General features: G+C 43.0%; 1 protein-coding gene across 1 annotated transcript in view; it reads left to right on the forward strand.

The window, feature by feature from the left end:
* LOC146862495 (uncharacterized) overlaps positions 1–25,988 on the forward strand; it is a 596,942-nt gene that overhangs the window by 389,221 nt on the left and 181,733 nt on the right. Inside the window, exon 13 of the mRNA XM_085641700.1 lies at positions 7,137–7,236. Within this exon, the coding sequence (XP_085497826.1) occupies positions 7,137–7,236 (100 nt within the window). The remainder of the gene's footprint in view (positions 1–7,136; positions 7,237–25,988) is intronic.

Here is a 25,988-nt window from a genome sequence, read left to right on the forward strand (position 1 = left end):
AGACTGAAACTTATCTTCCCAGCACTTACAAGCATCTTAGTTTTGAATCTGGAGTGTGCAGCTGGGTTTTTCAGCAAAATGAGTTCACATAGAGGATCAGTTCACTTGGGGTGAAGATGCTGCCGTGTCATGCATTCATGATGGTCATTACAGAGGTTCTGGAAAATAAAATGTTTGTTTTAATTTATTTGGACACTTACATGGCACCGAATTCAACCATAGAGAATGTCTCAATCTAAAGCAATTAATTTACAAGTGCTCGTGGGGATGACTACACAGGAAACCACAAATGATTCTGTAAATAGTGTTAACCTAGGACACAGACGTGACAAAGAAACAGGAAACAGTTACACGTGATACCGCTGCTTACATGATGACGTTGTTGAATATCTATGAAAGGAACATGCCATTAATCCCAGGAGGGCTTTGTTTATGCTATGTGTACTTTTAGTACATCAGTTTAGGACATTGTTTGCTGTAAATGCTGTTTGTGTACCCATGTCCTTGCGTAACACAGATGGCAATAATACAGCTGAAAGGAGACAATAACACAAGCTAAGTTCAAGTCATTGTCCTCCCTGTTTTTTAGAAAACAAATGATGTGTTGTGACATACCAGAATATCCAACATCTCCACACCTCCCCTATTAGTTGTGGCAGTCAGCATTTTACTCATCAGATTACTCACCGTTATACTTTACACAATTCTTTTTGAGTTGCTTACATTAGTTTGGTAGTCTGACAAAAGCTTAGCTTTTTTTATGTTCATAGATTTTAACATAGGTGGGCCAAAATATTGATTAACGATTTCAGCATTACTGCACTGATGTAAAGCTAGGCGACCACATTATAGAAATACATCATTATCCATCCAGCATTGGCCACTTGGAAATAGCGTAAGCATTGTCTTTCAGTCCGTATGGTAATTTCTATGTAATTCCATAGAAGTGGTACATAACCAGACTTGTCCATTGGCCCATACGTCATCATTATTATACGAAAACTCCAGAAGATCCCTCCATGAGTGATAATCATCACTCCCTCCATAGTAGGAAGAAACCTGTTCGAGAACATGTCCTTCACATAAGCTATTAGTTCAACATTGTTGATAAAGGAGCTGCAAGAACCAAAAGCTGCAGCCGTTCCATTGCGCCACCTCTTGCTTGTATTCTTAGCTCTGCTATAGAGTCCCTTATTCAAGGGCCACACCCAAACTGTCGCTCCGTGCTGCCCAGCACATTATTGGTGTGCCCTGGGGTGAGGCATCCATAAACTGATCTTCCCACCACAGGACTCAAGAGATTGGCTCTCTTCACCCATTACTACAGATCCATGTTGGTGGCAGCCTACTTAGTATTTTGGAGTGTAGTAGCTTCGTCCTATGCAGATGCCTACTCCTGCACACTCCAGCGTAACGAAACATTCCTGTGACATTGGCTAACAGAAATCCCTTCCGGTTTTGTTAATGAATGAACATGAACAGAATTGTCCATAGGTCTAGCAGACTTTTAAGGCATCTCCATAAGATGTGAATGTAAATGGAACTTATTTACTTATTTTTTGTCCTGAAAATCTGGCCCTCCAGGAGCTACGCTGGGCATGTCTGCCCTAGATGATTGTAAGCCTCTATTTGTGTTAAAACTAAATTCAAAATGGAGGCTAAACCCTGATCACAGAAATCAACATGGTCAACCAACACCATTGTATGTATAGAGTTAAAATGTATATATCATCATATGTGCATGGTTCCGCACGACTATAGTGATCAAAGACACAAAACTGGAAGTCTAAACACTTATACTTACAAGGGCAAGAGAAAAGAATTGTGCTGATGTAACCCTCGGTATGATTTACACAAATCCTTCAGTGTTATGTCTCATGACAATATGAAGGTGGTATGACATTATCTGCAGGAGAGACCAGAGGGATACAGTAAATAGGCATGATGTTAAAAAAAATGTGTTCAGCCTGTCTTTTAAACACGGGCTGAACAAATCATACCGAGAGTTACATCAGCACAATTGTTTTCTCTTGCCCATGTAAGTATAAGGAAATCCTTCTAAGGAAAAGAAGAGGCAACACAGTTTGATCTCTAGAAGAGCCCTTAGCCCTAAACACAGAACATGGGAAGATGACAACCTCTTTATTGGATTCGAAAGCCTTTAATTATGCAGATCACTCAGAAAGCAAAAACCTGTAGATGGATTTTGTTACTGTTAGTGCTATGGGCTAGCAAAGGGCAATTCCTCCTACTGGTTTTTGGTGTGCTCTGCCAGAGGCATAGGGGTACTTCAATTCTCTTGCAAGGTGTGCCAGTACAGTCGAATGGCAAGGCTGCTACCATGTCCACAATTTATTCTTGCATTGCGAATCGTTTCCTTAAATTAGAAGATTAAACTCATTCTCAATTTGGAAAAACAGCTCTCTAGTCTAGTCCCTTCTGCTGTGAGGCTATTCATCTGTCCTGAATCCTCCTCCTAAAATGGGAAAGTTTTAACCTGTTTAGGTAGCGGTTCTTTTAAGGACTATAAGTGTGCTAAAATAGAATGATTTACTTACCTTTAGTAATGTTCTTTTTAATGGATATAATGGCTTCTGCGCATTCCTCACCTCCACCTATCTATTTTGTAGCTTTGCTTGAATTGTTACTGCTTTACCCGTCTTTCACATTCAGCATTGTAACCAATAGTTTAATGCACACTAATGTGGGTCTTGGTTCTGCCACTTGCTCATGATTGGATGGTCTACTTGTCCATTTCAATTGCCTACTCTTTATTTGTTGCCTTTCCTCCCTATGTTTGTCCCATTCCAGGTACATTTAGGTTTCCCTTTTGATGTCAAGCAACTTTTCAATTTGTATGTTTCTGTGGCATTTGACCATAAGCTCTCGATGTGAGTGCATGTCCTGCTCATTAATCTCTATTTCTCTCTCAATGTCCTTGTTGTTCTAACCCCACATGCCAACTCAATGATCTGTATTCATGCCTTCATATTGTTCTATACCCCACTAGCCACTCCCTCACTCCACCTACTCTCGTACTTGTACAGTTGCAACACCGAGCACTGATGCCATCTTGGAACAATATAACATTTTTATTTATTTATTTGAAAAGTTTTATAAAGCTCGAACATGACCCAAAAAAGGGTATCAGAGCGCTGTACAAAGGTGGGTTCATGGCAAGAGTTTTAAAACTGGGTGCAGTACAAAATAGAACATAAGAAGTATCTAAAAAAAAGTTGTAGCAGACAATACATCAAAAAAGGACCTGTGAAGAGAAACATAACAAATTTAGAGCGACCGATAAAAAGATTGTCAAGCTGGCGATGGAAGTGGATTAAAGATGGCATCAGGGCTATTGCGGTAGATGGTCGTTCAGTATTAGCCACTTGACATGTTTTTTAAAAGAGGTAGTCTATGGGTTAGATCTGATCTCGGGAGTAAGAGCATTCCAAATTCTTGGAGCATGACCAGAGAAGTCACGATTGTAAGTTCTTTTCTTATTGAATTTGGGTGGTTTCAAAAGTAGAGTATTCGAGCTTCTTAACTTCCGACTCGAGCCCGAAAGCTCAAGTTTTTTTGCTAGGTAGAGGCGGGTGTTGGAATAAATAGCTTTGTGCGTCAGGCAAGCAATCTTGAAGTGAAACCTTGCTTCAATGGATAGCCAGTTGAGCTGAATTAAGTCCGGAGTGATATGGTCATGTTTTCTGGAGCCCGTGATGAGTCAGGCCAACGTTTTAAGAGTGGCTATAAGAGGAGCCAGACTAGCTTTAGGAAGGCCGGCTAGGGTCACCAAACCATATTCCAAGCGTGAGATAACTAGGGATTGGACTGCTGACTGGATGTTCTCAGGAGGCAAGAATGGCTTGCCTTTCCTTAGGTTGTTGAGCTGATGATTGGCACCCCTAATAGTGGCACTAATGTGAACTTGCATGTTTAGGTATTTGTCCAGGGTGATGCCTAAAGATCTAGCAGAATTAACAACATGCGGGGTGCAGTTGAGTGCAGAGAGTTGTTTGATCCAGTCTTGGGTAGGAGCCGAGTGGTTGCGGGGGGGAATCAGAAGGAATTCTGTTTTAAGGGTACTTAACAGCAGATGATTATGTGTTAGCCACTGTTGCGTTTTCCAGAGTGCATCATTTAGATTTTTTATGTCCTCAGGAGAAGAGATCTTCAAATATAGTTGTGTGTCATCAGCATACATATGGTATTTATGTATACTTATTGTTATACCATTTCAAGATGGCTGTCACATTAAGTCTAGGCGCAATGTCATGGCCATCTTGGAAGTATACAAAACAGGATGGCTCGAGATGGCCACCTGCTGCTATTTGCTTTGCCAATGCTTAGATCACAATTTTACAAGCATTCCCAAAACTGGCAACAAATAAGCATTGGCAAAGCGACATAGATTGGCTTTGCCAATGCTTGTTCTTATTTGCTCTCTATGCATTATGAATTAATTAATTTGTATTTCTTAAGCGCGTGTTTACCTTGGAATAGGATGTTCTTGTCCTATTGAAGCAGTGCAAAGAAACTGAATAGGACTTGCTTTAAAATAGGAACGTTTTCATCTGTTTAAAAAAAATGAGGCACAGGGTATTGTGAATAGAAGCTGGCTTTCTTTAATCTTTAGACTTTCAGCAGGTTGGCCTTGTAGGATTGCCAGGTCCTTGAAGGAACATACCTGATGAAGTATGCAGTCATTGATCTAGAAATGGGTGCATAGATTATCCTCTGTGCGGACCTGGCATAAGAACAGACGTTATCAGTGAGGAGAGCTCCCTATATCAACCCTTGATTCAAGTAACGGTTCATGAACTTTAAAAGTGATATAGCATGAAGAGAGAAACCTTGGTGCCAGCTGGAGCAAGAAGTGTGTAAGATTCCATGACAGCACCTCTCATGGGGTGCCCCTTACAAACCCACAGGCAACAAGGCAACCTATTGTCATCCACCAAAACGACCATGGTATCTTGGAATAGGGCCGTACAGACAAGATAAATTACGACCTGCCCTTCCCCTTTTACACCAGTCATTGGGAACCCAGACATTGAACATGGTATTTCAGGGAGTGGTGTGGCGCAGGAGCCAGAACGACTGACTCCGGAGCGCGGGGCTCACGGTTCGATCCCAAGCGCTGGAGGCAGACCAGCTCAGCATCATGTGACTCTGGGCAATAGCTTGCTTAATCTTCCCGACGGCCGGGCCCCAACGCCTTGAGATCCTTAGGGGTGATTAGTTCACGCTTTACAAATACCGGGATATTTTGTAGACAGAGGTTACTTTAATTGGACTGAGGAAAGACTCATGGTCCTTATTTCAATGTGCAAACCATTTTCAACTAAGCCAGAACGATAAACACATTAAAAGCGGACAGTGAACCATAAAACACCTGTGCAGCAGCAGTACCGAAAATTACCCAATTGTTTGTAGATAGTACGCATTCATTTTTGTGCAGATTCACAAATGTGCCCCCTGTCCAGAAGCACTTCCCCTCCACAGGGAATATGACAAATGAAAAAACTAAATTGGAAGTGCACCACTACTTGAGGTTCTTAGAATATTATTGTCCATAACTTTTGCGGAAATTATCAATTCATACAAAAACATCAGCCAACGTGTTTCGTCCTCTTTACATAGGACTTCTTCAGGGCAAAGTAAATTGCCATGGACTGGTAATCAGCGTGTTCGTTCAAATAAGAACTAGCACATTTTGGTGGAGATTATCCACCCGGACTAATGCACTTCCAGTGGAGTGCAGACCGACGCCGGTCTGCACTCCATTTGAAGTGCATTAATCTGGGTGGATAATCTCCACCAACATGTGCTAGTTCTTATTTGAATGCACATGCCGATTACCGGTCCATGGCTATCATACCATAGGCCTCTGGGATTTTCATTCATCTGCGCAATGGACCGCTTTTAAATAGCTTTCTCAAGCTTGGCTCGGAGGATCAGTGGAATATTTGGAAAAGAAACCAGGCAGCGACTTTCGTTTGAGATTTCTTTTCGAGCCAGACAATTACCCAGGGAATTGGGTGTCGCCCTGAATTTACTTTGCCCTGAAGAAGTCCTATGTAAAAAGGACAAAACGCGTTGGCTGATGTTTTTGTATGAATTGATAATAAAGAAGAGACACTTCACACAACTTGCATGAAAAGCAACTTTCTTCTTTGAATCAGATTTCCGCAAAAGTTATGGACAATAATCTTCTAAGAACCTCAAGTGGTGGTGCAGTTCCAATTTAGTTTTTTCATAAGCCAGAACGATGTATATAGGTCAACGGAACTCCTATAATGGATCTGATTATTCGATAAGTGAAGGTGGCAAAAGGGTTACCTCTAGGTTAGAGGATGTGTTCCTTGTATCAGGCATTGGCCAAAAGCTTTCCCCTGAAGCACCCTTAAATACTAGGAAATGGCCAGATGATTTCCAACAGGACATACCTGGAAATACACTATAAAGCGGGTGCATGTAGGATGATGCTACGATGGTACTTGACATTGCTTCATCTGAGGATGATCTATGGCAGTTTGGGTATGTGTTGGCATGGTTGTCAAAAGAGGGGCTCCTAAGTGGTGAGAATGTGATCAAATTACACAATTTGGATTGAGACTCATATGTTAAAGGCATAACCAATGTCAAGTTGCAGATGAACCCTTTAATAGCTCTATCACATAGATGAGGAAAGACTTTTTCCTTCTCTATGCCTAATTATAATCTCATCATTGAACTTTTGTTACCTGCTATGCTGACTGTTGCCCCAAAACAGAAACAGCAACCGCTCCCACACTGGTCTAAGATTGGAAACTGCATGCTATAGAGAAACTAACAGCCACTCTGACAGATGAATTGGCTAAAGTTGAAAAAAGCTTGATCCCATTTCAGTCTTCTATAAAGAGAGACGAATCAAGGATAAGAATACAGCAGCCATATGGCCTTCTTGGAATAGCAAGAGTTGTTTTCTCACCAGAAAGAATGTCAGACTAATTTAGTGTGATAGCGTGTCAGCATTGGTATTTTCAAAGTGTAATATTCTGTTATTGCTAACTTCCTAGAGCGATATAAATATACAAATAAAATGAAAAATATAAATTGTTCCATGATTTTATGTTTTCTTTTTTTTTTTTTCACAGGGTCCTCGAGAAGCTGTGGTGTGGCTTGCTGTGCACCATACGCAGAAAAAGGCTCTGGAACTCTTTGCAAGAGAAATTGCTCCTGCTGGGACAGGAATGGGTATTGTATCCTAAATGTAAAAAGCTATGCATACAGCTAACTTGGTTCTATTGTAAAAGGCTTTGATTAATATTGGATAATACTTGCAGCTTGACATAGTTTCATATTGCCACAGGACCACTTTGAAGGGGCCTGATGCCCTGCTGTCTCTGTATTTACACATGGCTGGTTGCATTCGTCTTTGCTCAGTATCCAGGTCCCTCCTCTCCCTCCAGACATTGCTTGATATTGCCTATGTATCAGTTCCCCACAGTGTACATAACCCCTTGCCAATTGTTGTCAGCTGAGAGAAGCAGGCTTGCGTTGCATGACCTGCATCCTGTAGGTGGGGGCCTTCCACCACCCAGCTCTGACATGTCATGCCCCAGGAAAAGCTGATCTCTCTCGATGCTTTACCATTGTTTGTCACGGTGTCTTTCTTTAGATAGCTCACCTGATTTTGTTGGCTTTCTCTGTCCTTTCAAGCAGCATCTCTGCTGCTTTCCATGCCTCATCACTGTCCGCAGACTCTACATGAGCTCCATTGTTTTTTCTGTCATTTCAACGAAGTTAGGTGGAACGGTCGGGAATATTGCAGGGATGGGTTCTGATACGCGATGTGAGAAGTTGGCCTGATGTATGATGTCACTAGTTATAGTGTACACCTTATATCAGTCCAAATACCCTTATGGTGATTGGTTGTAAAGTCAACCTTATAGACCAGCTATCCTAGTGGTAGCATGGACAAGAGCATTCTTAGGCTAAACTCTGAATGGCATGTGAAGCCAGCTGTGATACCATATATAATCCCTTGAATACCAAATGAAAGGACACCACAACAGATATATATATAAAATAAAGTGTATTTATTCTAAGCAAACCCTCAGCACTCTTTATGAGTTTAGAGGTAAGTACAACACAGTCTTATTAATGCATACAGTAAGTCACACAGGTAAGTAATACAGTTAGGCCCTAGGGGCCACGCAAACCATATACTAAATAAGTGGTATAAGAACCACTGTCACGGAAATAGAATAGGCCTAGGCCTAGGGAATCGCTGGGGCTACACTCCTTGGCCACAAGGGAGATTCTTCAGTCTTCTTCTTTCGTCGAATGTCGAAGGTCCAGAGTTTCTGTTCAGTTTTGCAGGTTCAGGATAAGTCTTGAGGCCCAACTCCCACTCTTATACTAATCTGGGGGGCTGGGATACCTGCTAGGTCACGCCTTATGGGTGGGACCTGGGAGGGGGTGGTTACACCCACTTCCCTTTGTCCAGTTTCGCGCCAGAGCTGGGGCTGGAGTGCCCCAGCGCCGGTTTGAACTGGACTATGCAAGGAACACCTTGTGTGCCCCAGGCATGTCTCATTCCTTTCAGCCCACCCTGCCCCAATACACTAAAGGCTGTCTGGGGAGGTGCTAGCACCTCCCCAAGCAGGAAACCTATTGTCCAGGCCTCCCTGGCTGGGATCACTCCCAGCTGCAGGAGGTCAGACTTGTGTCGTGGCAGCAGCATCCATTTTGTGATGCTGAGGCTTTGGTCAGAGGCTAACAGTTGAAGTATGATTTTAACATGTCTTTCCCTCTAGAAGGGGGGAATAATATTCTCATGTCCAGAAATGGCATGGGGGTATTATTCCCGAGTGTTAGACACCTTACACGACATGTTTTGATAAAGCCAAACCATAGTTACCATAACCGTCTAAGATTATAAGGCACTTTAAGAGTATATGGTAGGCTATATCATAGAACAGCTATAAGGACAAGGTTCCGAAAGCTGCAGACAGGCTCAGCTCATGCTAGAGCACCATCTCACATGTTACCAAGCACTCTGCCTCCAGGATTGTCAAGGCCTGCCATAGGAGTGACTGATAGGTACACATGTGTCTATATGTAAGTTAGGTATAGGAATACTACACCTAAGCAAGGGGTGATTACACGACCTTGCCCCAGCTGAGTGATCAGCCAGTTGTGTCAAAATGGAAGGCCAGGCCAGGGGTGGCACAATACATGCTGCAGCCCCTGGTAGGCCTAGGGTACACCTATGCCCTGGGTACCTAGGGTACACTGTACAGGGGCCAATAAGGTGATCCTATCCAAATGGGTTATGCACCTAAAGTACATAGTATTAATTTAGAGAGAGAACAGCAGGGTTGTGGGTCTGATTAGCAGGCCCACAGCCACATCTAAGTCGAAAACCAGTAAAGCAAAAGCAAAAAGTGGGGGTGAACATAGAAAGCAGACCCTACTCTCCTACACAACCCCCCCCCCAAACTTAGGGACATTAAACTAACCTTGACCAGTTGAGTCTTCATGTTCTAAGTGGAAATATCTGGAGAGTCCATCTGCATTGGCATGGTCAGTCCCAGGTCTATGTTCCACTGTGAAGTCCATCCCCTGTAGGGAAATGGACCACCTAAGAAGTTTGGGATTTTCACCCTTCATCTGATTTAGCCACAAGAGGGGCTTATGGTCTGTCTGAATCTTGAAGTGAGTGCCAAACAAGTATGGCCTCAGCTTCTTCAGGGCCCAAACCACAGCAAAGGCCTCCCTCTCAATAGCTGACCAACGTTTCTCTCTAGGGGTCAGCCTTCTACTTATAAAAGCAATGGGCTGGTCTTGACCATCTACATTCAGTTGTGAAAGAACAGCTCCCACACCTAACTCAGAAGCATCTGTCTGGACAATGAACTCTTTGGAGTAGTCTGGACTTTTCAGAATAGGTGCACTGCACATGGCCTGCTTCAGGTCATCAAATGCTTTTTGACAGCTTACTGTCCACTGAACTTTCTTTGGCATCTTCTTGGAGGTCAAGTCATTAAGTGGTGTCACTATGGACCCATAGTTCTTAACAAACTTTCTGTAGTACCCAGACAGGCCCAAGAAAGCTCTGACCTGAGTCTGGGTAGTTGGAGGAGCCCAGTCCTTTATGGTCTGGATCTTGCTCTCCAGTGGTTGAACCTGACCCCCACCAACTAGGTGGCCCAGGTATACAACCTTGCTCTGCCCTATCTGGCACTTTTTCTGATCACCGCCCTGGTTCTGGTTTTTCTGCTTAACTCTAGTCCTGACCCATCTATCTGCCTTCTTTCCCAATTCTTGGGGAGAAGTCAGATCAGAATCAATCAGGTGTTGATGCAATAGCTGGTTTTGACAGTTGTTAAGTATTTGTTCTCTCATGATCAAATTATACAATCCTGTATAGTCCTTAACCTTACTTCCCATTAGCCAGCCTTCCAGAGCCTTAGTGGCACAATCTACAAAGTCAGTCCAGTCCTGAGTCTGTGTCTTCTGGGTATCCCTGAACAACAACCTGTATTGTTCAGTGGTTAGGCCAAACCCATCAATCAGAGCACTCTTCAGGACAGTGTAATTATCTGCATCCTCATCACTAACTGTGAGGAGCTTGTCTCTTCCTTTCTCAGAGAAGGAGAGCCACAAGATAGCTGCCCACTGACTTTGGGGTACCTGCTGTACTTTGCAAGCTCTCTCCAAAGCAGTTATCCATTTGTGGATGTCATCCCCACACTTGTAGGGAGGGACAATCTTGCTCAGGTTTCTATTATCATAGTGCCTGTCTCTATCTCTAGGAATGTTGCTGCCACCAGTGGGTTCTAACCCACTTAACTTTTGTTCTCTAGCCAGAGCAAGCTTCTCTTTGGTAAGGGCAAGTTCTTCCCTCTGAATCCTCAGATTAGCCTCCCTCATTCTGGCTGCATGCTCCTTTCTCTCAGGTGAAGTCATTCCCCTGTGAGAGGAAGCATTAGAGATGTTAGAGACATGGGAGTGGATGGATTCCCTTGAAGGGGATCTGTCCCTCCTGCTTCTCTGTGAATGTCTACTTGTGGGTCTGTATGGGGGGATCCCATGCAAACTCCCATGTAAACTTAAGTTAGCCTGGCTAAGTCTCCTTACTTGGCTCTGGCTGTCTACCTCCCCATCTGAAGCCCCATCTGACTCCTCTGTGGTGGGTAGACCCTCCTCTGTGCCTAGGGCACCTTCCTGAGATGCCCTCTGAGCATCATACTCCTCTAGGAGTTGTCTTAACTGAAGGAGGGTAGGGTTTGCACCCTGTTTTATTCCTCTGGAGGTACACAATTGTCTCATCTCCTGGAATGTTAAGGTATCATACCTAGAGGGGGTCTTCTGCAGACCTGCCCCTCCTGAGAGAGCATCTACTTGATCTCCTCCCAGAGGCATGATCTAGTGAGGGTGTGGTGTGTGCACCTACCTACACTAGTTGTTTCTACTAAACCTCTCTAGTAGTTGTAGTCAGGGTGTGTTACTCCCTTCAACCTACAACCACTAAGTCCAGTAGGACTTAAGTATTATAAACTATGTTATATGTACCTAGACAATATCTGTGTGATCTTTCAATTTAGTATCTCAAGATTACAATGGTATTACAACAGCAAGCTCAGATCCCACCGCTGCCACCAATGTGAGAAGTTGGCCTGATGTATGATGTCACTAGTTATAGTGTACACCTTATATCAGTCCAAATACCCTTATGGTGATTGGTTGTAAAGTCAACCTTATAGACCAGCTATCCTAGTGGTAGCATGGACAAGAGCAGTCTTAGGCTAAACTCTGAATGGCATGTGAAGCCAGCTGTGATACCATATATAATCCCTTGAATACCAAATGAAAGGACACCACAACAGATATATATATAAAATAAAGTGTATTTATTCTAAGCAAACCCTCCGCACTCTTTATGAGTTTAGAGGTAAGTACAACACAGTCTTATTAATGCATACAGTAAGTCACACAGGTAAGTAATACAGTTAGGCCCTAGGGGCCACGCAAACCATATACTAAATAAGTGGTATAAGAACCACTGTCACGGAAATAGAATAGGCCTAGGCCTAGGGAATCGCTGGGGCTACACTACACTAGCGTTAGTTAGGAAGTGGGAGGCCCACGGGATTCGTGTGCAGAGTGGAAACACTCACGCGTAATGCGTAAAAGTCAATAGCAATGTTACAGTTTAGAAATAGATAGATTTAGGACACTTCCGGAGTAGCTAGGAAGTTGAGACTTGAAAACTAGGCACTAGGACAGTCACTATCCTGATGAGCACCGGAGTACCCAAGTTACCTAGCCCACAGGCTGCGGGTGCATAGGGGTGAAGATGCGTCGTTTTCGTCGTCGACTCCTATGGATGCCTGAAGAAAGATGCTGACAGGCAGTCAGTGAAGAGTGTCCGGTGGATCCCAAGGCTGGGATCAAGGAGAGAAGGAACCTGCAAGCAGAAGGGACAGAGTCAAGGTCACTAGCCAGTGACCACGTGGAACCAGGAAGGAACCAGGCGATGTCGTGAAGAGTTGCAGGTGAAGGTGAAGCTTGTCGCTGCAGCCAGGAGGACCAGGAAGCGTCGAGGACGACCAGGACCAGGAGGCGAGCTGTCCCACGAAGGCTCTTGCTGTCGGCGGCGTCGAAGTTGGACTAGGACTCACCAAGCCTTGGCAAGCGGAACCCACGAAGAACAAAGGACTTGCTTCTGGTGCAGACCAGGAAGGTCTGGGGTGCTTCTTCTTTGCAGAGAAGCGGGAGCCAGTCTGGAGGAGCCAAACCAGCGCAGAAGATTTCAGGGAGCGTCGTCACAAAGGCCACTAGCCAGCGGGCAAGCAACCGGACAGACGCGGCAAGCAGGAAAATGCTGAAGGGCCCCACGCAGGACTCGTGGAGTGTGGGGGGCTGGTCTTCGGTGCAGATGGTGCTTGGGGTTGGGGCTTCTCAATCCCCGGTGCACAACTTCGAGGGTACCTCAGAAGCTGCGCTGTAAGTTACTAGCCACTTTTCCCAGGTAGCCGGTCCCACGTCGCTCGTCGCCTCCACGGATCTCAGCTCTGCTGCAGATGTGGATGAGGGTCGGAGAAGTCTGGAAGTCAAGGCTCTGGTCGGGCTCTGCAGTCGGTTCCTCGTAGAACGGTCGCAAAGCAAAGGGTAGTCTCTTGATGGTGCCTGTTTGCACAGGGTAGCCACTCCTTGGCCACAAGGGAGATTCTTCAGTCTTCTTCTTTCGTCGAATGTCGAAGGTCCAGAGTTTCTGTTCAGTTTTGCAGGTTCAGGATAATCTAAAGTCTTGAGGCCCAACTCCCACTCTTATACTAATCTGGGGGGCTGGGATACCTGCTAGGTCACGCCTTATGGGTGGGACCTGGGAGGGGGTGGTTACACCCACTTCCCTTTGTCCAGTTTCGCGCCAGAGCTGGGGCTGGAGTGCCCCAGCGCCGGTTTGAACTGGACTATGCAAGGAACACCTTGTGTGCCCCAGGCATGTCTCATTCCTTTCAGCCCACCCTGCCCCAATACACTAAAGGCTGTCTGGGGAGGTGCTAGCACCTCCCCAAGCAGGAAACCTATTGTCCAGGCCTCCCTGGCTGGGATCACTCCCAGCTGCAGGAGGTCAGACTTGTGTCGTGGCAGCAGCATCCATTTTGTGATGCTGAGGCTTTGGTCAGAGGCTAACAGTTGAAGTATGATTTTAACATGTCTTTCCCTCTAGAAGGGGGGAATAATATTCTCATGTCCAGAAATGGCATGGGGGTATTATTCCCGAGTGTTAGACACCTTACACGACATGTTTTGATAAAGCCAAACCATAGTTACCATAACCGTCTAAGATTATAAGGCACTTTAAGAGTATATGGTAGGCTATATCATAGAACAGCTATAAGGACAAGGTTCCGAAAGCTGCAGACAGGCTCAGCTCATGCTAGAGCACCATCTCACATGTTACCAAGCACTCTGCCTCCAGGATTGTCAAGGCCTGCCATAGGAGTGACTGATAGGTACACATGTGTCTATATGTAAGTTAGGTATAGGAATACTACACCTAAGCAAGGGGTGATTACACGACCTTGCCCCAGCTGAGTGATCAGCCAGTTGTGTCAAAATGGAAGGCCAGGCCAGGGGTGGCACAATACATGCTGCAGCCCCTGGTAGGCCTAGGGTACACCTATGCCCTGGGTACCTAGGGTACACTGTACAGGGGCCAATAAGGTGATCCTATCCAAATGGGTTATGCACCTAAAGTACATAGTATTAATTTAGAGAGAGAACAGCAGGGTTGTGGGTCTGATTAGCAGGCCCACAGCCACATCTAAGTCGAAAACCAGTAAAGCAAAAGCAAAAAGTGGGGGTGAACATAGAAAGCAGACCCTACTCTCCTACACGCGACCTCCAGGCTACGCCTTAAACTCGGATTTTTTCAATTCTGCTAAAGTATTGAAGATTGGAGATCTTGTTGATTTAAAATGTGCCACCCTGAATTTTGTTAAGCTATTTTAGTTCCAGGTTTATAATGGCTAAATGAGTTATATATTGCAAGGTTGTTACAGTCATTTGTCGTGGTTTGAGCAAGTTAGAGCTAGAAATTCAAATTGGTTCTCGTTGTTTTGTTTTTATTTAGTTGTAGTTTCTTAAGTGACTGACCTTAGAGTTCCATGTGAAGAGTATTTCCATGAGTGGTTTTGGTGTAGACAGTAGCTCTGTTTACAGTAAGCTTTTGGTTGGTGGATACGAAATGCATGACTATTTTTAGGGGAGCCAAAGTTGGTGGTTGTGAATTTTTCATTTTGACCTGAGATGGGCAGGTTCGGGACTGCAACTCTCCAGTCGTTAGTCTCCTGCAGTCCCAGTATTACAGTTTAAAGAGACTGACAGCTTAAATGCTCCAGTGAATAGAAACTTTAGGAGCGGTGTCCAGTGGAGTTTTACCCCCGCTTGCGATCGCGGTTAGTTCGTGTGCGCAAACGGGAAGTTCGCATGCGCCAACTGCCACTCGGGAAGAATTTCTACCCGAGCTGCAGGAATACCAGCACAAACTGCAGTTTGCACTGCACTCTGCCACTCGCAGAACTTCGCAGAGTTTTTTTGTAACTTCGCAGAGTTCCGCGTAGCAAAACTCTGCGAACTACGCCCAGGCCTAGAAAATAGTAGGAAAAGGGAGAAGATGGGAGGGCCATAGGGAAAGGGGAGTGAGCTGAGCTATGGAAAACTAAAGAAATAGAGAAGATGGAGCCTACTGTCTAAATTGCCAATTTTTGAACCAGATTCTTTTTTTATAGTTTATAATTTCTCACCTGAGCAAAATCGGGTGATCTTGGGCAAATAAATGAATCTGCTTATGGTTTATTTCTCATAGTGTCAATTTTGGGGTTGCTTCAATTGTAAATTAGCACCCGTATGAGGTGCTGCAGTCAAAAAACAAGCATCGGCAATGATGATGGGTCTGGTATATCACTCAAAGTGCTCTTTTGGTCATGGATGGGTTAAGGCACTCAGTAAATATTCATACATGCACTCCGTCTTTCATCTTTAAACTCATGTATCCATTTATCCATCCACTGGCTTATTCGTGTATTTGCTGTCTGACACAACCACAATAAAACACACAAAAACAATAACATAAACAAGATAATTTAAAAGAATACATGTAGGAAAAATAAAACCTGCTACCATATAAACACTGTGGGTATATGCTTGCAATAACGAAATGAAACATAAGAGCTGGTGTTCTTTCTAGCAGTAGGACACTACCTGCTAATCTATCTATCTGTTGTTCTGACTTTACAGCATGGCCACCACATTTAGAACCAACATGTTGGCCATCTTGGAATGGTCTCCTGGTTTAGAATAAGTAGCCATGTTCTATTCCAGTTTAGATACAATAGCAGGCTCAGTCAGTCAGTCAAAGTACATTTATTCGGCTATATAGCCATAAAAAGGCAAACAGGCAAACACAAATATAAAACACATATTTAAAAATACAAAAGGTATACATAAAATACTTTATGTACCTGCCCCATTATCCTAGACGATTTATATTTGTTAAGTACTGAGCATGAGAATACATTTTATATACAAAACAGATCATGCATAACATCACTGGATCAGATGAGCACTCTGATTATCATCTTAGTTAAAACACAGTACAGAACATTCATATCTCTCCTAATCCTTGATGCTTGCCGGACATAACTAATATCTGTGTAATATGTATGCCGTGAATTCAGGCACTGTAAGAAATATTGACTTAACCTTGGAGATCAGAGTTTGTCCGTCCACAATAAAGGATGTAAAAGTCGCACTCTGTGTATGACAGAAATGTGTAGAAATGACAGAAAAACAGAAAATGAATAAGGGATTGCTGAGTAGTGTTATCACAAGGGCAGTTGGGCAAGGTAGAGAACCAGGTGTCCTGCTGAGGAAAAGTTGCCAGAAAATGAACTATGCACAATCTATAATGGGTTAAATAAAATCTATGTTCCGGATTAGGGATCCATAATAAGTAAGATTATGTCCCTTCAGTAGTGGTGATCTCTGTATAAAAGGAAATCGTATCCATCGCCAGAATCTTGGTGGTTCTAATGTTCTGTGGTTAGAAAAAAGAGGTTTTTACCATAGCCCTTGAGTTATCGATTTCATTTGGGGAGTGCAATAAGTGAGGAACGCAAAGTTCTGTAAATTTTCATTCTAATATACACTAGCCAGGGGATAGAATCCCTAAAATCTACTTTGGCACAGTCAACGAGAACTTGTCCCTGAGCTCACACTTCGATTGTGGTTTTCTTTAAGGAAGAGAACAAAATGAGTGTGCTCAGTAAGTCTATTTGTAGTGCACTTTTTTCATAACTGCGATATTCTTTTGTGGAGTTGTTGACTTGTTTGAAAGAATGCATGTCTCACGTTTCTACTGTACATTCATCACTTGATCTGTAGATCAACATAAGTTGCAAGTTGAAGGGATATAGCTAAAAATGGTGCAGAGAATGGTTTGTTTTAGGCGTTGACAGGCTAGATGAGGCTGAAGGCAAAAGGGTTAAGGTTTTTTGAAGTGCAAGCTGTGGTAGGTATTCAGAGGGACACAATAGCATTATGTTTTGTTTCTAATACAGCCTAGTACTGATGGCAGTTTCTCAGTACAGACAAATCTTATTTAACTTTTCTAGCCAGGAAACAAATGTGGGAACTTCTCAGTTTGTAACGGTCATGAATGTTTTCTTTCACTTTTAAATTAGAAGCATGGCAAATCTGGATTTAAAGTGATTCCATGCTTTGAACATTTGAGTCTTTCTCCGTTCACTATTTTTTTCACTGCCATCTAGTTTCAATGAAGACGCTATTGTGTAAGTTACTTTTTTCTTTGTGGAGCCATTTTTGTTAATAAACAACTTGTTTCCGATGGTTTTCCCGAACTACATAAGAAGCTTCGTCTTTCATTATAAACTTCTCTATGAAGTCAGTGCCCCTAGGGGTTGGGCATTCTCTACATGACACTAATACAGAATTTCTGCTTCAGTTAAAGAATAATGTGCCCTTGGTCAACATGCAATGTTTATAGGTCTCTGTTCTTGACCAATGTTCACATGAACGGTCCACAGCAGTGAAAACTCAAAGGTAGCTAGTTCTGGTTCGATCACAGTTCGGCACATATATTAAATCTTTAAATGGCCACCGGCCAGTGGCTGTATCAGCGGCCTTTTAGGCACTTCATATATTAAATCAGTAAAGGGGCACCGGCTAGTGACAGTATTAGGGACTTTAGTGCTCTTTGATTTCTCTTACACCCCAAGCAAGCAGTCCATAGACAAGGTCAAACAACAATGCCCCTTGTTATTCTCTCTGGGTGGACACTAGCATCTAGACATAACATGAGAATGCAGCTGTTGTTTGTGAGCACACGTCTTGTCATATAACTAAGCATGAGAGTTCTAAAAAACACACTGTGCTTAGGTCCTGAGGCAAGATTACCACGTCAGCTGAGGTGTAGAACACCCATCTATGTATGCTAAAGTACGGAGTCCGCCACTTATCCCCGAGATCTTTGATATATAATTATTTAGCTTAAGTAGGAAGGGGGCATAGGCTAATCTGTCTTATAACATGACAGAGCTTTTTATGGTATATGGTTTGTTAGCCATGCTAGGGAGATTTTTGCTATCCATTTGTTTTCTAGTCAAATACTGCATCTTAAAGCACGATAGTGTAAATACATATTGTAAACTTCCTTCGTGTATCTTGTTTATCTTATTGTGGACAAGTACAAGTGAGATAACAAAAGGGTGGGTCCACTTACTGCGATCTCTGAGAGGATCGAGAGTGTTGTGTTCTGGAGTGCCAACTCACTTGTTTCTCTGGAAAGGTTAGGAGGGCAGTGAGGCACTATAGCTAGTCGGACTCGGGCTCATAGATACTGAGGTAGTAAGGTGACTCAGTCCCTACATGCCGATGTTCTACGGCCCCAAGCATAGTTCTGTCCCTAAGCAGAATCCCTGCAACAGCGGAACAGAGCATCAGCGTAGATATGCCATCTGGAAGGGCCTAAAATATATCAGAGACTGTTATAGAGTCTATTGTAGAGTAGCACAAGTTGACAGGGTTTTTTTGTTTTGTTTTCTGCTAAGCCAGCCATTGTCTGCCATGTCTGCTTTGGTGGTATGATGAAGGTGATTCTTATCAGCGCTAAATAGAGCTAGGGATATGAATCTGACTTGCATACAATTATGACAACCAAGTATTGGCAAAGGCAGTTTCTAGGTTGGGCATTGGCTTTGACCATACTTGTTTTGTCATGTTTTTTGTAAAAACTTAAATTTTTGGGAGCAGCTGGACTGTTGACTATATAAAAAGAAAACATTGTTTAAACATTGCTGTAGTAGTCCCTGAAACTAAGGGGAAACTATTTTGTGTGTGGATATGCTCCTTGTGAAGGAGCAGAATGCCATCCCTCACAGTGCAGTGGCTAGCCCACTGCTGTAGTGGGCAGAAGAAACATGTGAATGACACAGCAACTGACCAATGGAATAAGGCTGTCTAAAAGCCCAGCTACATAAGTATATTGAAGATATTATTTTCATAAAATCAGAAGGTCGTGGTTAACGTCAGTTTCAAAAAACCAATCAGCAGGTAAGATCAGTATTACAGAGAGTTGAACCCATCAAGGCCTTTCTGACTGCAGGTTTTTGATCTGTCAAATGACAATTGCAGCTTTGTTGTACTGTATCTTCAGTGCTGTTTGTTAATGATCACTGAACCTATCCAAAATATACACATTGAAATAATAGTACTACAATACTGTGTAGAAAAGAAACCATCTTTAAAAAAAAAAAAGTGAACTCTAATGTAATGGCCTTGTTAGACGCCACGTTGACTCCGATGGGGGGGGGGGGGGGGGGGGCAGGATTCTTGTTGCGGCTGCCGAACGTAGCAGCTGTGTTCAGCCACGCACTACTTCCACCTGTGATCCGGCATGTTGTAAGCACCACCGCCTCTTCTACCGGTCCAGCTTGGCAGCATCACCGGAGCGGGCTGCAGGCCTCGGTACTCGGTGGAGAAGATCCTGGAGGCATATACAGGACACCACTGGATGCTGCTTGATTCTGCTAGACTCCGCAGCCCCAGCTAAAGGCGGATGTGATTTGTCTCCAGGAGACTTGGTGTGATCGGAAGTTTCAGTGTGAATACTATTTTATTTTTGATTGTAAAGCTAGGCCCTCTAGGAGGGGACACGCAAAAAGGGCATATCATTCCTCTTTACCAACAGGCTCAAGTGGGAGTGTTGAGTGCACAGTTCTCTCAATGCGTACCACATAGTGGACACGAGCGTGACACTGTTGTCAAGCTTGTGGCTTCCTCGTGGGGACATGCGATGTATTGATTTGAATGCAGGTGGGTGGGGGATATGGTAATATCAATGTAACGATTTTTCATTATGTACCTGCCTTCGGACCTCACAGTCACTCTGATGCATTAAACATGGATTTGCATGAGGCCTCCTGATTCCGTTTACTTCTTCCTGAGTGTTACATTGGATTTTCCCCCAACACTGGTGAAGAGTGGGAACAGAGCTGCGAATAAAAAAAAATATATATATATATTTTTTTCTCTCTATTTAATTCCATAATTGGAATTATGATTGGGCACCGTCACCTGTTCGTGAAGGAAGTGAGGTATTGTTTCAAGGAGCACACACTGAGCTTGGGGACTCTGTGAATTTTCTATGAATTTGATACCAACAGCTGACTTTGTTCGTGCTGTTCGGAGGTAGGTGTTTACATGCAGCTGATACAATTTGTGCTGTTGGAGAGTGCGTACTGCTGCATACATTCATCTGAACATTTTGCAACAGGGCATTTCACTGACCTCGTAACCTTGGAATCGTCGTTTCGACGCGCAATGGTTATCAAGCTTACCTGGTGAGTGCGTGCCTTATTGGCTGCCATGGTGCCTGTTGCTAAGTGCTCACTGATCCTGCTGAGCCGCATACCGCGTAGAGTCTCAACAGGTGCCCACAGGAAATAACGTCACGCAAAGTGACCCCACTGGCGGCCATTTAGGATTTCATTGTCAGACGAACAGCATTTACCAGGAAGCTCATCAGCTGACTGTAATGCTAATCTGCTGGTTCTCTTAGCCGGTGTAAGGACTCAACTGTTGTTTTCTCTTCTGCAAGTTCTTCTAAACAGTGTAAGGTTTCCTCTGTCATTTTGGATCTTCTACCAATTGGAACAATTGTTTTGCATACACATTCTTCTGTGATATGCACACATTATACTTTCCTCATTAAGTGACTATGGTGACCACCTTTATTATTTTTTTTTTCCTCATTGTTCCTCACTATTTGTGCATTACTATATTTTTTTTTCTTTTTTTGTCTGGTATTTTACCACCTCCTTCCTTTCTAGCAACACCTGGTGAACCACTAATTGATTGGGAAATATGGAAACCTGTTTTCTTAGCGTATGTTGAAGTACTAGAGGTGGAGGAGTGAGAATCGGAGAGAAAATTGGCACTTTAAAAACATTGTTTAGGTGGAATAGGTTTAAAGGAACTAAAAAACCTACCTACATTAGTTAATCCTGGTAACATGAATGTATATCAATATGCATCTGCAACTCAATCAAAGGTATGGGAAAAAGAAAAATTTTGTCATGGAAAGATTTATATTCTATTCAAGGAAATAACAACCTGAGGAATCCATTGCGGATTTTGTTTCTTGTTTCAGGCCTTAGGTCTCTTGCGGTAACGTGTGATTTTGAGAATATTTCATACAATCAAGCACTTAGAGTCCAAATTCTCATGAGGACAAATAACAAAAAAGTACAAGGAAGGTTGTGGGCTACATCTTATATGTCTTTAAATGCTGCCATTGACATAGCCAAATCCATTGAGCATTCTGAGACGTTTGTTAAAGAAATAAGGGGTAATGAAAAAAGTGAAATATTTCGTATTTCTAAGGATGTTGACAAATCAAAGAAATATTCCACACAAAAGATTGACAATTTCCAAAAACCTGAAGGGAGATATAAAGGGCCGAAGGTGGAGAGCAAGAAGGATTTTTTATTGTGTTACAGGTGTGGGAGTAGTTGGCACTTAGGTAATTCCAAGTTATGTCCAGCCAATGATAAAACCTGTTCAAAGTGTGGCAAGAAGGGGCATTTCAGCAGAGTATGCAGGTTAATGTCCAGGAGGGTAATCCTGATACAATGTTTTATTGATTGTGATAATGGTTATGATAGCCATGAACGCGAAATTGACACTGTCTTCAACAACTGTGGAAATGATGGAATTAGCAAATTCCCCTCATGTTTGATTTCTATTGATAGGGTAGGTTTGCAACTTTTAGTATACTCTTGTGCATGGTATACAATTATAGCGCAAGGCATTGTAAATGATCAATGGCCTAACAGGAAATTAATTCCTCCCGATGTGACACCTGGAGGTTACACCGGGCAAAGGATTGACTTAGTCGGTTATTTTTGGGCCAACTTGGAATTTTCAGGACGTCATTCTTTTGGCAACGTGTATGTGGCAAAATCAGGGCAGTCACTTTTGGGATGGCCACACCAAGAACAAATGGAAATTAAACTTGATCCCCGGGCTAATCTCCCTGTTTATGTGATAGGACTTTCAAAAGTACTTGAGGGTGACAATTCTAAGTTTATTTCTAACTTAAAGATACAATTTCCAAGGGTTTTCAGCGAGAAATTAGGAGAGTACCAAAGGTTAAAACATAGCATTAAACTTTGTGACAATGCTGTCCCTGTTCGCCATAGAGTGAGAAATGTTCCCCTATCCTATAGACGCAAGCTCAAGGACATGCTAAGAGACTTGTGTGATAAAAATATCATTGAGCCTATTGAATCATCACCATGGGTTTCTCTGGTCGTGATTTCAGTTAAATCTTCAGGGTAACTTAGACTGTGTGTGGACTTACGCAAGTTAAACAAGGCTATTAGGGTGGACGCTCATTTTCTACCTAATTTAACTGAGATGGTGACAACATTAGTTGGTGCACAAGTTTTTTCTTGCATTAGTTTGGCCAGTGCTTACCACCAGGTAGTTCTGGATGAGGATTCCAAAAATCTCAGTGCATTCATAACTCCGGAAGGCCTATTTAGGTATTGTCGCATGCCATTTAGTCTGGCCAGTGCTGCTTCAGTCTTCCAGAGATTGATGAAAGAAACTCTTGAGGGGTTAACAGGTGCTATAGCATTTCAAGACAACATACTTGTATATGGTAAGAATGCTGAAGAACATGATTAGAATTTAAAATAAGTACTCACTGCATTATCAAGTAAAGGTCTTACTCTTCGCTTTGACAAATGCAAATGTAAGGCAACCGCGGTAGAATACTTGGGACACTCCATCAGCGGTATGGGTATTAAACCCAAACGTAACCATGTGGAAAATGTCACTAACGCTGCTACTTTCACTTCCAAAGAACAACTAGTAGCTTTCCTTGGCTTGACCAAATTCTATGCCAAGTTCATTCCAAACTATGCATCCAAGGTAGACCCATTTAGGTGTTTACATAAGAAAAACCTAAAATTTGAATGAACAGAGGAAATGTCTACAGCATTCAATGCCTTGAAAGGATTCGTAGTGAATGCACCATCTTTAAAACCTTTTGTGAGTGGAAAGAAATGCATTGTTATGCTTGATGCTAGCAATAATGGATTGGGTGGAGTGTTAATACAAAGGCACAACTGGAAGGAGTGGATTGTGGCTTATGTGTCCTGAGCTCTGAGGGATGCAGAGAAGCATTACTCTGTTATAGAGAGGGAACTTTTAGCCTGCGTCTGGTGTGCTGAACATTTTAGAACATTTCTGTGGGGCACCAGATTCACTATCAAGACTGACCATAAATCCGTTGTATATATGACGGCACCAGGCGGCGGACGCACAGTGTCTGCGAGATTAGCCAGATTGGCGTCTAGGTTGCAGAGTTTTCAATACCAATTGGAATATATGCAAGGTACAGTAAATGTTCATGTGGATTGCATGTCTAGGTTTCCCCCTCCTATCCTTGATCTGGGGGAGATTGAGAAGGAGGATTGCAAAGTGGCTTTTACCCTTTGTGATGTCAATTTGGTGTGTGGTGAATGAGCCATTGTGCAGGAGGACGTATGGTTACATGAAATGGAAAAGGATGTGGAGTTAAGAAAGGTGATGTATACATTTTGAAAGGGTGGCCTGAAGAAAGGAAGCTATCTGGTGATATGATGAGATATTTCAAGGTGAAGGAAGAGTTAGCAGTTGAAAATGACATTGTTGTAAGGGGTGACAAATGTGTTCCTCTCTACAAATTGAGGAAAATTGTTGTGGAGATAGCTCACGAAGGACATTTAGACATTTCAAGTACCAGAAGACGTGTCAGGGAATCCTTTTGGTGGCCAGGTATCGACGTGTGTGGAACACCTTGAGAGAAGTGTGTAAAGTGTGCTTCCAGTGGCAAATCAGCTATGGCTTTATGCCCATCCAGTGGAGATCCCTGCGGCTCCTTGGTGGAAATTAGGCTTAGATATCATTGGACCATTTTCTGTTGTACCCAGGCAAGAGGCATTTGGCATTGTATTAAATGATTATTATTCAAAGTGGCCTGAGGTTAAAAAGGTAAAAGATGTCCCTTCAGACTGTAAGCAAACAAGCAGTTGACATTGGGGACATGGTACGCATAAAAAAAGGGGTGTCAGCAAGGGATGTCCAAATTGGTCATCACCCAAAAAAGTTATTGACGTTTCCAGAAACTCAGTTAGGGTTGATGGTGGAAGTGTATGGAATCTTAACATAATTTCTTTGTTTAAAGTGGGGAAGAGTAGTTTGGAAGACCCTGGAAGCAATGTTTTCCTGGATATTAAAGAAAAGTGTAGTGTTGGGAATCTAGACATTTGTCTTGCAAATGACAGTAGCATTGCTTCCAAGTTAGTGAGGTCTCGCCGGCCTGTGAGATTCCAAGATTATGTTACGAGTTAAGGATAAATAAGGCTATGTTTGAATTTTTATTCGTCAAATAACTTTTATGTTTTTGCCTTTTTTTTTCTTTTCTTTCTAAAGAGGGAAGGTGTGTAGAGTGCATCCGGGCATCCTCTGTGCTCGTACGCTCCCAATGCCTACCACATAGTGGACACAAGCGCGACACCGTCGTGTCACGCTCGTGGCATCCTCGTGGGGGCATGCGATTTATTGATTTGAATGCAGGTGGGTGGGGGATATGGTAAGGTCATTGTAATGGTTTTTCATTATGTACCTGCCTTCGGACCTCATGGTCACTCCAATGCATTAAAGATGGATTTGCATGAGGCCTCCTGATTCCGTTTACTTCTTCCTGAGTGTTGCATTAGATCTTTCCCCCAACAGGAAGTATGCTTTTCATAGAGATCCCACTAATCTATTTATGGCTGGAACTTTGTTCCATTCTGGTGGGAAGGGTGACACACTACCCCTCCCATTGGTAAATGTTTATATTCCGCCCGATGCCCCCTATGACGCACTTTTGAATAAGGTTTTCTCTTTTTTCAAAAACTCTTTTGAAAAGGAACAGGTCCCACATGTAATATTGGTAAGGGATCTAAATTGCAAAAGATCCTTGCTTTGTATTAATTATGTGATGTTGAAAAAGAGGAGGCCCTGTGCATCCCCCCTATTGCCTTTCCCGCGAATATAAGAACTGACAAGAGACTTAAGCTTTTATTTGAACAATTGAGAAGCAATGACAGTATTATTGCAAATGGGAGATTACCCTTGGATTCCCCAACACAATACACACACACATCTCCAAAGGGAGAGGCTATCATGGTTTATGTGGTGGTTGGCTGGCTGTACCTCATTTTACTTGTTGGGCTACTTAAAGGTGGTGAATGCTGCCGTTGGGGACCGTTGTCTGTTGATCTTTTCCCTGGGACTAAACATGTCTCCCATTTGCTTGTGGACGTTTGATGGGACATCCTCTAAATTAGATAACCAAAACATGGAGAACTAGGTGGGACCACAGAATTGATGGCCTGAAGAGTAAATCATAAATTGCACAACATAATTTGGATGCGTGGGCGAGTGGTGTATTGGACAGTTTTAGCACATTTATGTAGTAGATAGTAGTACATGCCAATTGAAAAACCTCCCAGGGGAAATTTCAAGCCTATCCCTCTCTCGATTCTCTTACTAAATAGAGAAATAAAGGCTCTGGTCAAGGAACAATATGTGTTGTATTCACCTGAAAGGAAATCCAGGGTGTCCCTTTTAAAGAGGTGAAGGAGCCCGTTAAAGGCTCGCCTAATAAATGAGGCAAGTGACCACCTATGGTTTGATCTATGAGAGGCCACAGTTTAGAGACAGATGAGGTCATTTTGGGGTTTAGTTGTAGTGGGTTGTGGGTCAAGAGCTAGATCTCTTTCCTCGCCCATTGAAGAAGTTAGCTGGATTGACTTTATTTATGCAGTAAAAGGAGAGGCGAATGTTCTTCCCAAGCTAGATGTGGGTATACACAC

Source organism: Triturus cristatus, chromosome 2_2, assembly GCF_964204655.1.
Source record: "Triturus cristatus chromosome 2_2, aTriCri1.1, whole genome shotgun sequence".
NCBI lineage: Eukaryota > Metazoa > Chordata > Amphibia > Caudata > Salamandridae > Triturus > Triturus cristatus.